Source organism: Micromys minutus, assembly GCF_963924665.1.
Source record: "Micromys minutus genome assembly, chromosome: 16".
Lineage (NCBI taxonomy): Eukaryota > Metazoa > Chordata > Mammalia > Rodentia > Muridae > Micromys > Micromys minutus.
Window position 1 is genome coordinate 14,875,155 of NC_137985.1, and position 13,480 is coordinate 14,888,634.

Below are 13,480 nucleotides of genomic sequence, written 5' to 3' on the forward strand. Positions count from 1 at the left end.
TCTACTTTCATAATCTATCCATTGATGGGTGTGGGGTCTTGGAGTCTTCCACTATTATTGAGTGTGCTGCAATATATGTTTGGCTTTAGTAGGCTCTCTGTTATAAACATGGGTGCTCTTGTATTTATAGCATAGATGTTTGGGAGTGGGAATTCATCTTGAGAGATTTTTTTTTTCTGTAATGAGTAAAAAGTGTGCTTCCTTATCTTTTTATTTTTGATAATTTTTGATTGAAAATATATTTTATTTAATATTAGAATATCTACTTCAGCTTATTTCTTGGGTTCATTTGCTTGGAAGGCTTTTCCCCATTATTTTACTCTGAGGTAGTGTCTGTCTTTGTCTCTGAGATGAGTTTCTTATATGCATCAAAATGATGATTTTTTTTTTTTTTTACATATCTAGTCTTATAGTTTATGTTTTTTCTTATTGGAGAATCGAGTCCATTTTTGTTAACAGATATTAAGAAATATTGATCATTGTTTTCTGTTATTATTTTGTTTGAGGCAGAATTACATTTGTGTTTCTTTCTTCTTTTGCTTTTCTTGCTTCATTATTTTCTTGCTTTTCCTTGGGTGGAGTTTTCCTCTTTGTGTTGAATTTTCCATCTAGTATCTTTTGTAGTGTTTGATTTGTGGTTAGGTATTTTTTAAATTTAGTTTTTTCCTGGACTATCTTGGTCTCTCCATCTATTGTAATTGAAAGTTTTGCTGGATACAGTAAACTGTACTGGCATTTGTGTTCTCTTAGTGTCTATATGACATTCGTCCAGGATCTTTCATATTCTCTGTTGAGAAGTCGGGTATAATTCTGATTCATCTGCCTTTATATGTTACATGTCCTTTTTCCCTTACTGCTTTTAGTATTCTTTATTTGTTTTGAACACTTGGAGTTTTGATTCTTTATTCTTGGGAAAATTTTCTTTTCTGGCCCAATCTATTTTGAGTTCTGCAGGCTTCTTTTGTACTCATGATCATCTCATTCTTAAGGGTAGAAAAGTTTTCTTCTATGATTTTGTTGAAGACATTTACTGTGTCTTGTAGTTGATATTCTTCTTTCACTTCTATTTCTATTATCCTTAGGTTTGGTCTTCTCATTGAGTCGTGGACCTTCTGGACATTTTGGGTTAGAAGCTTTTTGGATTTTGCATCTTCTCTTGCTGTTTTGTCTATTTTTTTTATGTTATCTTCAGCCCCTGAGATTCTCTTTTTCATCACTTGTAGTCTGTTGCTGATGCTTGCATCTGTGATTCCTGATTTCTTTTATAGGTTTTCTATCTCCAGAGTTGTCTCTTTTTGTGTTTTCTTTATTGTGTCTATTCCTGCTTACAACTCTATCATTTGTTTGTTGTGTATTCTTTCGGTTCTTTAGGTGATTTCTTTTGGTTTTTCCGTAATTTTTAAGGGAATTTTTCACAATCTTCTCAAACATCTGATCATCATCATCATAAATTATGATTTCAAGTCTATGTCTGGTTTTTCTGGTGTGTTTGGCAATCCACTACCTGCTGTGGTGGTAGAGCTGGATTCTGATGTTGCCAGATTGTCTTTGTTTCCATTGCTTATGTTCTTTCAATTACCTGTTGCCATCTTGCTTTCTGTAATTATAGGTGATCTTGTTTTCACTGACTGACACCTTTTGCTCCTGTGGAACTGATGGCCTGTGGGCTCAGGAAGAAAAATTGATTCTGAGTTTTCAGCTTTTTGTGGGCAAACTGTGAGTTCTTATGGCAATGACTCAGTATGGTCTTTGTGGGACCAGGTGTGGGAGCTCTTGTTAGGCTGTTCTAGGAGGTCAGCCCTCTGCTCAGAGTTCCTGAGTCTTATTGTCAGAGACCTAGCTCTTTGTCTAGGCCAAAAGTACCCTTTTCCAGAGAACACAGCACTCTCTGTGCTCTGAGAAGTCCTTGAGCATCATCACCAGGGTTGTGCCCAAGTCTCTCTGCTGGTACAGGTGGAAAAGATCCTGTGTAGCTGGTCCACAAGCACAACCTTTCTGGGAAGATTGAACTTTCTGTAGGCAGAGACCCTCACGGTAGCCCAGAAAGAATTCTTTTCCAGAGAGTACAGCACTATCTATGCTCTAAGAGCCCCTGGCATGATCTCCTCAGGCCTATGCTTCTGGATCACCACTAGTCCAGGTATAAAAGCACCCATGGAGCTGATTTTTGATCACTGCCTTTCCTGGGCAGTTCTCTATTCCCAATGGCCTTATGCCTGGCCTTCACTGTGGGCTAAAATGAACCCTTTTCCAGAGAGCACAATACTCTCTGCACTCTGAGAACTCCCAGTGTGACTTCACTGGGCTTATGTCCTGTCTCTCTGCTGGTCCAAGTGGAAAAGAGCCTGTGGGGTGTGTCTTCTTGTTCTTCTTGTTCTTCTTGTTCTTGTTCTTGTACTTGTTCTTGTACTTGTTTTTTTTTCTTGTTCTTGTTCTTGTTCTTGTTGGTCTTCTTCTTCTTCTTCTTCTTCTTCTTCTTCTTCTTCTTCTTCTTCTTCTTCTTCTTCTTCTTCTTCTTCTTCTTCTTCTTCTTCTTCTTCTTCTTCTTCTTCTTCTTCTTCTTCTTCTTGGTCTTGTTCTTGTTCTTGTTCTTGTTCTTCTCCTTCTCCTTCTCCTTCTCCTTCTCCTTCTCCTTCTCCTCCTCCTCCTCCTAATCCTCCTCCTCCTTCTCCTTCTTCTTCTTGTTGGTCTTCTTCTTCTTCTTCTTCTTCTTCTTCTTCTTTTTCTTCTTCTTCTTCTTCGTTTTCTTCCTCTTTTTTTCTTCTTCTTGTTCTCATTATCCTCCTCTTTCTCCTCTTGCTCTTCTTCCTCCTACAGTTTTTAGGCCTTCTGCTAAGTTAGTCTTAAAATGTATGGTGTAATTCTAAGTCTTTTTTTACAGGTTACTTTGTATATTTCCCTAACAGATCTTAAGAATCTTTCATTCTTATTTATATTTAGTGTTTTTATTATCATACGGCAGGAGGATGTTACTTTCTGGCCCAATCTATTTCTTGTTCTGTGGACTTCTTGCATGTTTATGGCAATTTTTTTTTTTTAGATTAGAGAAGTTTTCTCCTATAATTTTGTTGAACATGTTTTCTGCCCCTTTGAGCTGGGAACCTTCCCCCTCTTCTATTCTTATTACTTTTATGTTGATATTTTTCTATTGTCCCAAAGATCTTTCATGTTCTAGGTTAGGAAAATTTTAGTCTTTGCATTTTCTTTGACTGATGTTTTGATACCTTCTATGGTATGTTTTATGCCCAAGATTGTCTATTCCATCTCTTCTACTCTGTTGATGTTTGCATCTGTAGTTCCTTATCTCTTTCTAGGTTTTCCATCTATGTGGTTGCCTCAATTTGTGATGTCTTTATTGTTTCTAATTATAATTATATGTTTTGAACGATGTTGTTCAATTCTTTCATGTGCTTGATTGTGTTTTTCCGTATTTCATTTTGGAATATATTTGTTTCTTCTTTAAGCGCTTCTACCTCTTTGCCTGTGTTGTGCTGTATTTCTTTAAGGGAGTTATATATATCCACCTTAATGGTCTCTATCATCTCCATGAGATGGGATTTTAGGTCAGAATCTTGCTCTTCAGGTGTTTTAGGTTGTCCAGGTCTTGGTGTGGTTGAATAAAAGGGTTCAGATGGTACTAAATTATATTGGATTTTGTTGCTTATGTTTTTGTGCTTGCTTTTCAACATTTGCTTATCTATGGCATTAACTGACTTGGGTGTTCTGGATTAGAGCTGGCCACCATGAAGGCAGGTAGAATTGTGTGATCTGTATTGGAGCAGGCTCTTCGGATGCAGAAAGTGCTGTTTCTGGTTAGGTGAAGCCTCCCATATTGCTGATTAGAGCATGTCTCTGGTGTCACTTGTTAGAGCAGGCCTTTTGTGTCCATTGTTAGGGCAGACCTCTCTGCGAGACAGGAAGGCTGTGGTATAAGTTGAAGAGGGCAGGTACACTGATTTCCCATAGGTACAGGGTACAGTTGGTGGTTGAAACCGGAAGGGCAATGAATTTTAAAAATTTTATGTGGTGGTAGAATTTTATTATTTGATTAATTAATTAATTAATTAATTAATCAAATAATTTATGTTTGGTTTCTTGTACTTGTTAGGAATAGCTTTGATGTATATCAGCAGAATCAGGAAGGGCATCAGAAGACTTGGCAGAAGCTTAGCTTTCTTCCTCATTTGTAGTTTATTTTAAGAAGGTAAACTTCCAGAGGCAGGTGTCTTAGTCAGGGTTTCTATTCCTGAACAAAATATCATGACCAAGAAGCAAGTTGGGGAGGAAAGGGTTTATTTAGTCTATACTTCCATATCACTGATCATCATCAAAGGAAGTCGAGAGACTGGAACTCAAGCTGGTCAAGAAGCAGGAGCTGATTCACAGTCCATGGAGGGATGTTATTTATTGGCTTGCTTCCATTGGTTTTCCCAGCCTGCTTTCTCATAACCCTGGTCTACCAGCCCAGGGATGGCACCACAAACAAAGGACTGGGCCCTACCCCTTTGATCAACTAAGGGTCTATTCTCTGTGATACCACCAGATTGTGTCAAGTTGACACAAAACCAGCCAGTACAGCAGGTCTGGACAAATTTTCTAGGTCCACTATTGGCTTCGACCCATAGCAGCAATTTTCTGGATGTGGTAAATTCATACCTTGAGACCTGCAACTTTAAGTGCTGAGAGACTCATAAAGATTGGTGAAATATTTTGTGGATGTCAGGCATCTTTTTCAAGAAATAGCGAACCCAGATATATCCATATTTAAGATCCTACAGTCTAAGATGTACATTAACTCCTTTGAAAGTATGGGAAATAGGTGGCTAACCATAATCTTAAAATAGAGTAATTATAATATTATGTTATGAAACATACTTTAAAAAATACATGCAGGAAAATTCTGGCCAATGGGTACTGTTTCAGGTCAATATTTGGGGAGTGCCATTTTTTTTAAACTTTATTTTAAAAAACCAAGATAAAGAAAAAAATTTAAACATTTTGCATAAATGTATACAAATACATTTTTTGTCAGTGCTTGGCTGTTTTTTTTTTTTTTTTTTTTTTTTTTTTTTTTTTTTTTTTTTAAAGATTGATATTCTGCATTAAGGTCTTACTATTTACAATGAGCAAAAAGTACATGTAAAACAGGATGTAACCCAAATTAGTCAACATTTTCTTTTTGTGTAAGGATTGAGCATAATGGTTTTTTTTTTTTTTGTTGTTTTGTTTTGTTTTCTATTTTCCTTGAACTTCACACAGTCTGTGAGTTGTTGCTGGGGCAGTCCGAGCATCTGGGGTTATCATCCCACCATCAGTGACTGCATATTATGTCTGTTCTTTTGTGACTGGGTTATCTCACTCAGGATGGTATTCTCTAGATGCAACCATTTTAATAAGAATTTGGTTACGTCATTGTTTCTGATAGCTGAGTAATACTCCATTGTGTAAATGTTCCACAATTTTTGTATCCATTCTTCTACTGAAAGACATCTGGGTACTTTCCAGCTTCTGGCTATTATAAATAGACCTGCTATGAACATTGTGGTGCATGTATCTTTGTTGTATATTGGAGTGTCTCTGGGGTATATGCCCAGAAGTGGAATAGCAGTATCTTCAGAAAGTACTATGTCCAATTTTCTGAAGAATTTCCAGACTGATTCCTGAGTGGTTGTATCAGTCTACAACCCCACCAAGTGTGGAGAAGTGTTCCTCTTTCTCCACAACCTCTCCAGCATCTGCTGTCTTTTGAGTTTTGGATCTGGGCCAATCTGACTGGTGTGAGGGGGATTCTCAGGGTTGTTTTGATTTGCATTTCCCTGATGACTAAGGATGTCAAGCACTTCCTTAGATGTTTCTCAGCCATTCCATATTCTTCTATTGAGAACATTTTATTTATATTTGTGTCCCATTTTTTGATAGGGTTGTTTGATTCTCTGGTGTCTAGCTTTTTGAGTTCTTTGTATACCTTGGATTTTAGGCCTCTATCAGATGTGGAGTTGGTAAAGATTTTTTCCCATTCTGTAGGCTGCCGTTTTGTTTACTTGACAATGTCCTTAGACTTACAAAACTTTGCAATCTCATTAAGTCCCATTTGTTTATTTTTGACCTTCGAGCTTGAGCCCTTGTTTTGTTTAGAAAATTTTCTCCTGTGCCTATGTGTTCTAAGGTTTTCCCTACTTTCTCTTCTAATAGTTTCAGTGTATCTGGTTTAATGTGGAAATCTTTGATCCACTTACACTTGAGCTTTGTATAAGGAGATAAGAAGAGTATTTTCATTCTTCTGCATGCTGAGTGCCAGTTGGACCAACACCATTTGTTGAAAAGTCTGTCCTTTTTCCATTGAATGTTTACATCTCCTTTGTCAAAAATCAGGTGACCATATACTTGAGGGCTCATTTCTGGATCGTCTATTCTATTCCATTGATCCACATGCCTATTTCTGTACCAGTACCATGCAGTTTTCATCACAATTGCCTTGTAATATAGCTTGAGGTCAGGGATAGAGATTCCTGCAGATGTTTTCTTGTTGTTGAGGATGAATTTAGCTACTTTAGGTCTTTTATTATTCCAGATGAAATTGCACATTGATCTTTCCAACTCAATGAAGAACTGGGTTGGAATTTTGATGGGGATTGCATTGAATCTGTAGATTGCTTTTGGTAGGATGGCCATTTTTAAAATGTTGATCCTTCCAAACTTTTGCATCTTCTCTGACTGTTTTGTCTATGTTTTGAATGTTGTCTTCGGCCCCGAGATTCTCTCTTACATCTCTTGTAGTCTTTTGGAAATGCTTGTATCTGTGACTTTTGATTTTTTTAGTTCTTCTACCCCTAGGATTATCTCTTTTAGTGTTTTCTTTAGTCTTTAATTTCTCCATCTCACTTAAAGATTGAGATGGCACCATGTGTGCAAGTTCCAAGTGAACTGTTTGTATTATAGAAAAAGTAAAACTTCTACCCACTCTGAAAAGGGTACACCATAACAAGTAAGTTTTAGTACCCTCAGATTTTTGTGTGTCCACTTACAAAATGATAGAACCCTATTTCTATTTCAGCATGGAACTCCTCTGCCCCTACTTGTGATTGTTCTAAGCAGCCTACAAACTAACTTTGCTAGCTTGTTGGGTCATTGTAGGTAATATTGACAGTAACACATTTTTTTTTGTAGTAATTTTAGTGTGGCAACTTTGAACAACCCATGAACTTGTGGGCCTAGACTAGAAGATGACATTTTTGGAATTATTATTTTAGTATCTGTAAAAATCTGTGAGGTCGTTGGATTTTCATTAGCCTCTTCATCAGTTGTTCTTTTTCTTCTTGGTAATATGTGGAAACTCTGGTAATATCAGGAAGATGAATTAGGAATTGTGTGGAGATAGTGGTTGAAGACTATGGGGGCTATTTATTTACATAGGACAGCCTGTATGGATGCCTCATCTGACAATTGGTATTTCAAATTCATTCAACATTGGCTCTTGTTTAATCCTGTCATTATACAAGCACCAAGGGTAGGCATAGATTTGGGACACAGATATCTTCTAGAAGTTTAACCATATAGTACTCATTTTAAATGTCTTTTGCCTTAGATGCCAAGAGTACCACTTCTCTGTATATTATTTTTGTATAAATGTAGAATATATCTAAAAACTTCTTTGGGTAATAATGCCACGTACTGAACACTGTCCTGAAGGACAGTATAAGTTGGTAACACTGTAACACTGTTTCTAATTTGTGGGGCATCATAGAACTAAATGACTTGATGTCACAAATCATAAATGACTTGTTGTCATTTTGTAAAAATATGGATAACCCATGGTAACATCTAGAATGCTATCAATCAAACAAGAACAACTATTGTATTAGTCATAGTTTTCTAGAGTAACAGAACATATGGGTAGTCTTTATATAGTAAGGGAATTTGTTGGTGACTTACAGTCTCTAGTCCAACTCCCCAACAAAGTCAGCAGCAGCTGTTAATGGAAGTTCAAGGATCTAGCAGATGCTCAGTTCCACAAGGCAAGCAGGCTAGGAGAGCTGGCCTCCCTTCTTCTAATGTCCCTATGTAGCTCTTCAACAGAAGGTGTTTCCCAGATTAAAGGTGTGTCCCAAGACACCTGGATCTGAGTCTTGTTTTGTCCTATATGAACTTTAGCTCAGAGATCTCCTTGCTTTATTGTTCATAGCCTCTGTGCCTCCATATCAGGATCAAAGTTGAACCTCGCAATTGTAGATTGTGGTTTATTCCAGATATAGTTGTCAACCACGAGTAGCCACTGCAATCTACCCCATGTCAACTTGATACCAATAATATCTCGTTTCCACATAAAACAAAAATAAGGTCATGAATACACAGAATGTGATATAACTTTTCCTTATACAATCACAAATGCATTTGTAGATTACAATGGGGCAATGTCCCTTAAAAGTAATCTTCAGTATTTCAAATACTAGTTGATGTTACAAATGTGTTCTTAGCATAACAAAACAGAAGCATTCATATCACTTTATAATCTTTGTTTCTGCAAATGGTTACATAGCCTTAGCTGATATTTATAATTACCTTCCTCTACTACTCTTTCTGTATTTCCTGTACCCTCTACAACCACCTCAGCAGGTCTTGGCTATTTTCCTGGAGGAGTGACCCATACCTTCACTTCTGATGGTTCTGTGTTTTATGCCATTCTTCTTGAATCAAGATGCTGTAGTTTCCCTTTGACTTTAATCACATAGTAGTACTAAGAGATGCGCTAAGGGATCTCCTGCACACTAGATATAATCCTTCTTACCTCTATTGTGGAGGGGCAATCCAATTTCTTTATGGTAATCTGGATCTATCATCCTTCCTAACATTGTTTTTTTTTTTTTTTTTTTTTTTTTTTTTTTTTTTTTTTTTCTTAGCCTGTTGGGTTAAGAGCATGAGAAGACCACAATGAACATGGGGAAGTCTGAGCATCCAGTTTAGTGGAATGTTTGTTGTGCCTCCTGATAGAAGCATTTTCTCCTCTAGATCCAAAACTTCTAGGCTAGAAAAACCTAGAGTTGTTGGGACAGGAAGCAAGTTTTTTAAAGAGTTACATGAAGTAATAGTGAGTGGAACTATTACTTTTTCTACCCCTTTATTTCTGGACACATAATTCCTGGATATGGGAGAAACTGTACCATATATTGGATGCTGATTCACAGCACATACTGCTTTCTGAAGAACTCTGCCTAAGTCCTCCATACTGCTGCCACCTTGGGACACCTATGTACCCAGGATGCAAGGGAAATGCAATGAGAAAAAGAAATCAAAATGTGCTTGATCATTTTGGAAAAACTTGTAATTCCTTTAAAAAATTTTAAAACAAAGCACTGGTATTTTTAAATCAAAAATTGATAGCTAAAAATCACATGAATAAAAATTTACATTGATTTTGTGTACAGTTTATGGGAGAGTTGGTGTCTACTGTTCTACAAAGTAATATTATAGAAACAATTCATTGTAGTTTTCACAATACCTTTTTGACATTTTAAATAAGATTATATGTGGTAAATAATAGGTTTATGTGTAAATTAGCATCACATATATTATGAGAAAATTAAATGTCAAATTACCCTTTTACATCTGTATCATTGTTATCTGTCAATATATTAATTAATCTTTCTATATTTATCTATTACACACAATGCTAAAACTATGATCCTTAAACAAAGTTTTATTCTATGACATAACAAACCCAATTTTTCTCAGATAATCAAAGTAACTATTTAATCATGAGATAGATAACTCTAAACAAGAAAGAAAGTCATGGAATATAATTTTAGATTGTAAGTTATTCATGAATTCTGAAGATTGTAATAATAAAAATGCAAATTATCATTAAGAATTCCTCCCTTTTGGTTTTTTCCAGAACTCCAAATCTACAGCAATGGTCACATTAGCATAAACACACTGCCCTTCTCATGTATTTCCTCAAGGCTATCTCCATGTCTCTATTCCTCAAGCTATATATAAAGGGATTCAACATTTGAGGGACCAATGTACACATCACATAAGCAACTGCAGTATTTGTGACTGAGGTAGTGAATGTAGAGCTGATATAAACACCCAGTGCTGTACCATAGAATAAGGAAACCACTGAAAGGTGAGACCCACAGGTAGAAACTGCTTTATACTTTCCTTTCACTGAGGACATTTTCAAAACAGAAGAGGCAATTTGAGTATAAGAGAAAATTATTCCTGAGATCGGAATGCCATTAAGTATGATTGTTGCAAGATATATGAGAATATAATTAACTAGAGTGTCAGAACAAGCTATCTTGATGACTTGAGCAAGTTCACAGAAAAATAGGGGAATTTCTACATTCGTGCAGAAAGACAACCGCAACATCATCAGACCAAGCAATCCACAGCTCACAAAACTAATAATTAGGGATAATAGAATTAACAGACCACAGGTTTGAGGACTCATGATCATTGCGTAGTTCAGAGGATGACATATGGCAACATAGCGGTCATATGCCATTACTGAAAGAAGACAACTCTCAAAACTACAAAAGAACAAGATAAGGCAGATTTGTGTAAGACAGCCAGTATATGTGATGCTCTGATCCTGTGTATGGATAGTCACCAATGTCTTTGGAATGATGGTTGTGCTCAAGCAGATGTCATTAAATGATAGATTAGAGAGAAATATGTACATTGGAGTTTGTAGGTGGGAGGCAGTGCTGACAGTCAGAATGATGAGCAAATTTCCCATTATGGTGATTAAGTACATGCAGGTAAACATGCTGAAGATGAGAGGCTTCAGTGTTATATCATTTGTTACTTCCATAAGAAGGAATCCTGAAACATATGTTTGGTTTGTAGATTCCATTTCATGGGTGAATCTGGTGAAAATATGGAGAGAAACCAAAAGTAGTGACAAAGAACAGCACTTATAAAAAAAACTAAATTCTTTCTCTGTTATATTTCTTATAAACTTAATATTATGGATTTTTATCTTACAGCTTAAATTATATTTCAGGTGGTTTGGATGTACAATGAATCATGAGGAAGCATGAATTTTTGAAAAAATATGTTTTCATTTGAGTTTTAAATCTGGTGGACATTGTTTTATATGTTGTTATTTTTTTCTGATAATATCTCCTTCTATCATCTCCTTCACTCTTGTTTTTAAACAATTTATTAATTTTTAAAAATTAACTTATTTTTTTGAATTATTCTCAGCACTAGTTTTAATGTCATAGACTAATATGGATTTTAAATTAGAAACACTCAATATTTATACCATATAATAAAGTAAAACGTTTCAAACACTTAAGTATAAAATGTTTATTAAAGATTGGCTTACTCCTAAGACACAATGGTGTCATGACAAATTATTCTTTTCACCCAATCTACCTAATGATGCCTGTAGGAAATAAAAAAATTCTTGTTATCATTAAAAAAAATAAACAGTGATTGGAATCAGTGTTATAATTTTAATTATATAATTGTGCAGTTTGCTTTTTAACTAATGTTTGCTCATGTATCTTATGCACATATAATCAATATTCTTGGATTATAACTAATATTTCTTGGTTTATAATTTTAAAGATTTTACTGGAAAAGTTTGTCATCTTCCATTTATAGGACAGTCTATTCATATTAATTAAATTATGTTCAATAATTAAAATATTTTCTTCTTTGTAGATCTGAACAATGATTATTTTTTTTAAACTCATGAGACTCACCCATGAACAGGCAACTCATAATTATTGGGAATTAATTTTTAGAAAAAAATAGAAATGTTACTATTAGATTATCTGTTATGGATAAAGGTGTGAATCAAGATAATGTTATAGACCTTTCAGAAAGAGAGTTAAGAACCTGAAGGGGGTTACAACCCCATAAGAACAATTCAGGGACTAAACCATGACCCAAAGAGTGCACATGGACAGACCCATATTCCCAATTACATATGTAGAAGAGGATGGCCTTGTTGGGCGTAGTGGGAGGAGAAGCCCTTGGTCTTGCCAAGATTTGATTACCCAGTGTAGGGGAATATCAGGGCAGGTAGGATGGAGACAGTGGGAAGGTGAGCTCCCTTATATAAGCAGGAGGGAGTAAATTGAATAGAGGGTTTATTGAGGGGAAAGCATGAAAAGAGATAACATTTGAAATGCAAATAAAATCAAAGTAACTATTTAATCATGAGATAGATAACTCTAAACAAGAAAGAAAGTCATGGAATATAATTTTAGATTGTAAGTTATTCATGAATTCTGAAGATTGTAATAATAAAAATGCAAATTATCATTAAGAATTCCTCCCTTTTGGTTTTTTCCAGAACTCCAAATCTACAGCAATGGTCACATTAGCATAAACACACTGCCCTTCTCATGTATTTCCTCAAGGCTATCTCCATGTCTCTATTCCTCAAGCTATATATAAAGGGATTCAACATTTGAGGGACCAATGTACACATCACATAAGCAAATGCAGTATTTGTGACTGAGGTAGTGAATGTAGAGCTGATATAAACACCCAGTGCTGTACCATAGAATAAGGAAACCACTGAAAGGTGAGACCCACAGGTAGAAACTGCTTTATACTTTCCTTTCACTGAGGACATTTTCAAAACAGAAGAGGCAATTTGAGTATAAGAGAAAATTATTCCTGAGATCGGAATGCCATTAAGTATGATTGTTGCAAGATATATGAGAATATAATTAACTAGAGTGTCAGAACAAGCTATCTTGATGACTTGAGCAAGTTCACAGAAAAATAGGGGAATTTCTACATTCGTGCAGAAAGACAACCGCAACATCATCAGACCAAGCAATCCACAGCTCACAAAACTAATAATTAGGGATAATAGAATTAACAGACCACAGGTTTGAGGACTCATGATCATTGCGTAGTTCAGAGGATGACATATGGCAACATAGCGGTCATATGCCATTACTGAAAGAAGACAACTCTCAAAACTACAAAAGAACAAGATAAGGCAGATTTGTGTAAGACAGCCAGTATATGTGATGCTCTGATCCTGTGTATGGATAGTCACCAATGTCTTTGGAATGATGGTTGTGCTCAAGCAGATGTCATTAAATGATAGATTAGAGAGAAATATGTACATTGGAGTTTGTAGGTGGGAGGCAGTGCTGACAGTCAGAATGATGAGCAAATTTCCCATTATGGTGATTAAGTACATGCAGGTAAACATGCTGAAGATGAGAGGCTTCAGTGTTATATCATTTGTTACTTCCATAAGAAGGAATCCTGAAACATATGTTTGGTTTGTAGATTCCATTTCATGGGTGAATCTGGTGAAAATATGGAGAGAAACCAAAAGTAGTGACAAAGAACAGCACTTATAAAAAAAACTAAATTCTTTCTCTGTTATATTTCTTATAAACTTAATATTATGGATTTTTATCTTACAGCTTAAATTATATTTCAGGTGGTTTGGATGTACAATGAATCATGAGGAAGCATGAATTTTTGAAAAAATATG

At 35.6% G+C, this 13,480-nt stretch overlaps 2 protein-coding genes across 2 annotated transcripts; both read right to left on the minus strand.

The window, feature by feature from the left end:
* Positions 1 to 9,916: 9,916 nt before the first annotated feature.
* On the minus strand, positions 9,917 to 10,855 carry LOC308430872 (olfactory receptor 7G2-like; the record flags this gene model as incomplete). The annotated part of the gene is made up of 1 exon (XM_080930150.1): positions 9,917 to 10,855. The coding sequence occupies one exon, from the start codon at positions 10,853 to 10,855 to the stop codon at positions 9,917 to 9,919; it is 939 nt and encodes a 312-aa protein (XP_080786276.1).
* Positions 10,856 to 12,337: 1,482 nt separating this feature from the next.
* LOC308430873 (olfactory receptor 7G2-like) lies at positions 12,338 to 13,276 on the minus strand (the record flags this gene model as incomplete). The annotated part of the gene is made up of 1 exon (XM_080930151.1): positions 12,338 to 13,276. One exon carries the CDS (start codon positions 13,274 to 13,276, stop codon positions 12,338 to 12,340), a length of 939 nt encoding a protein of 312 aa, XP_080786277.1.
* Between the last annotated feature and the right edge of the window lie 204 nt (positions 13,277 to 13,480).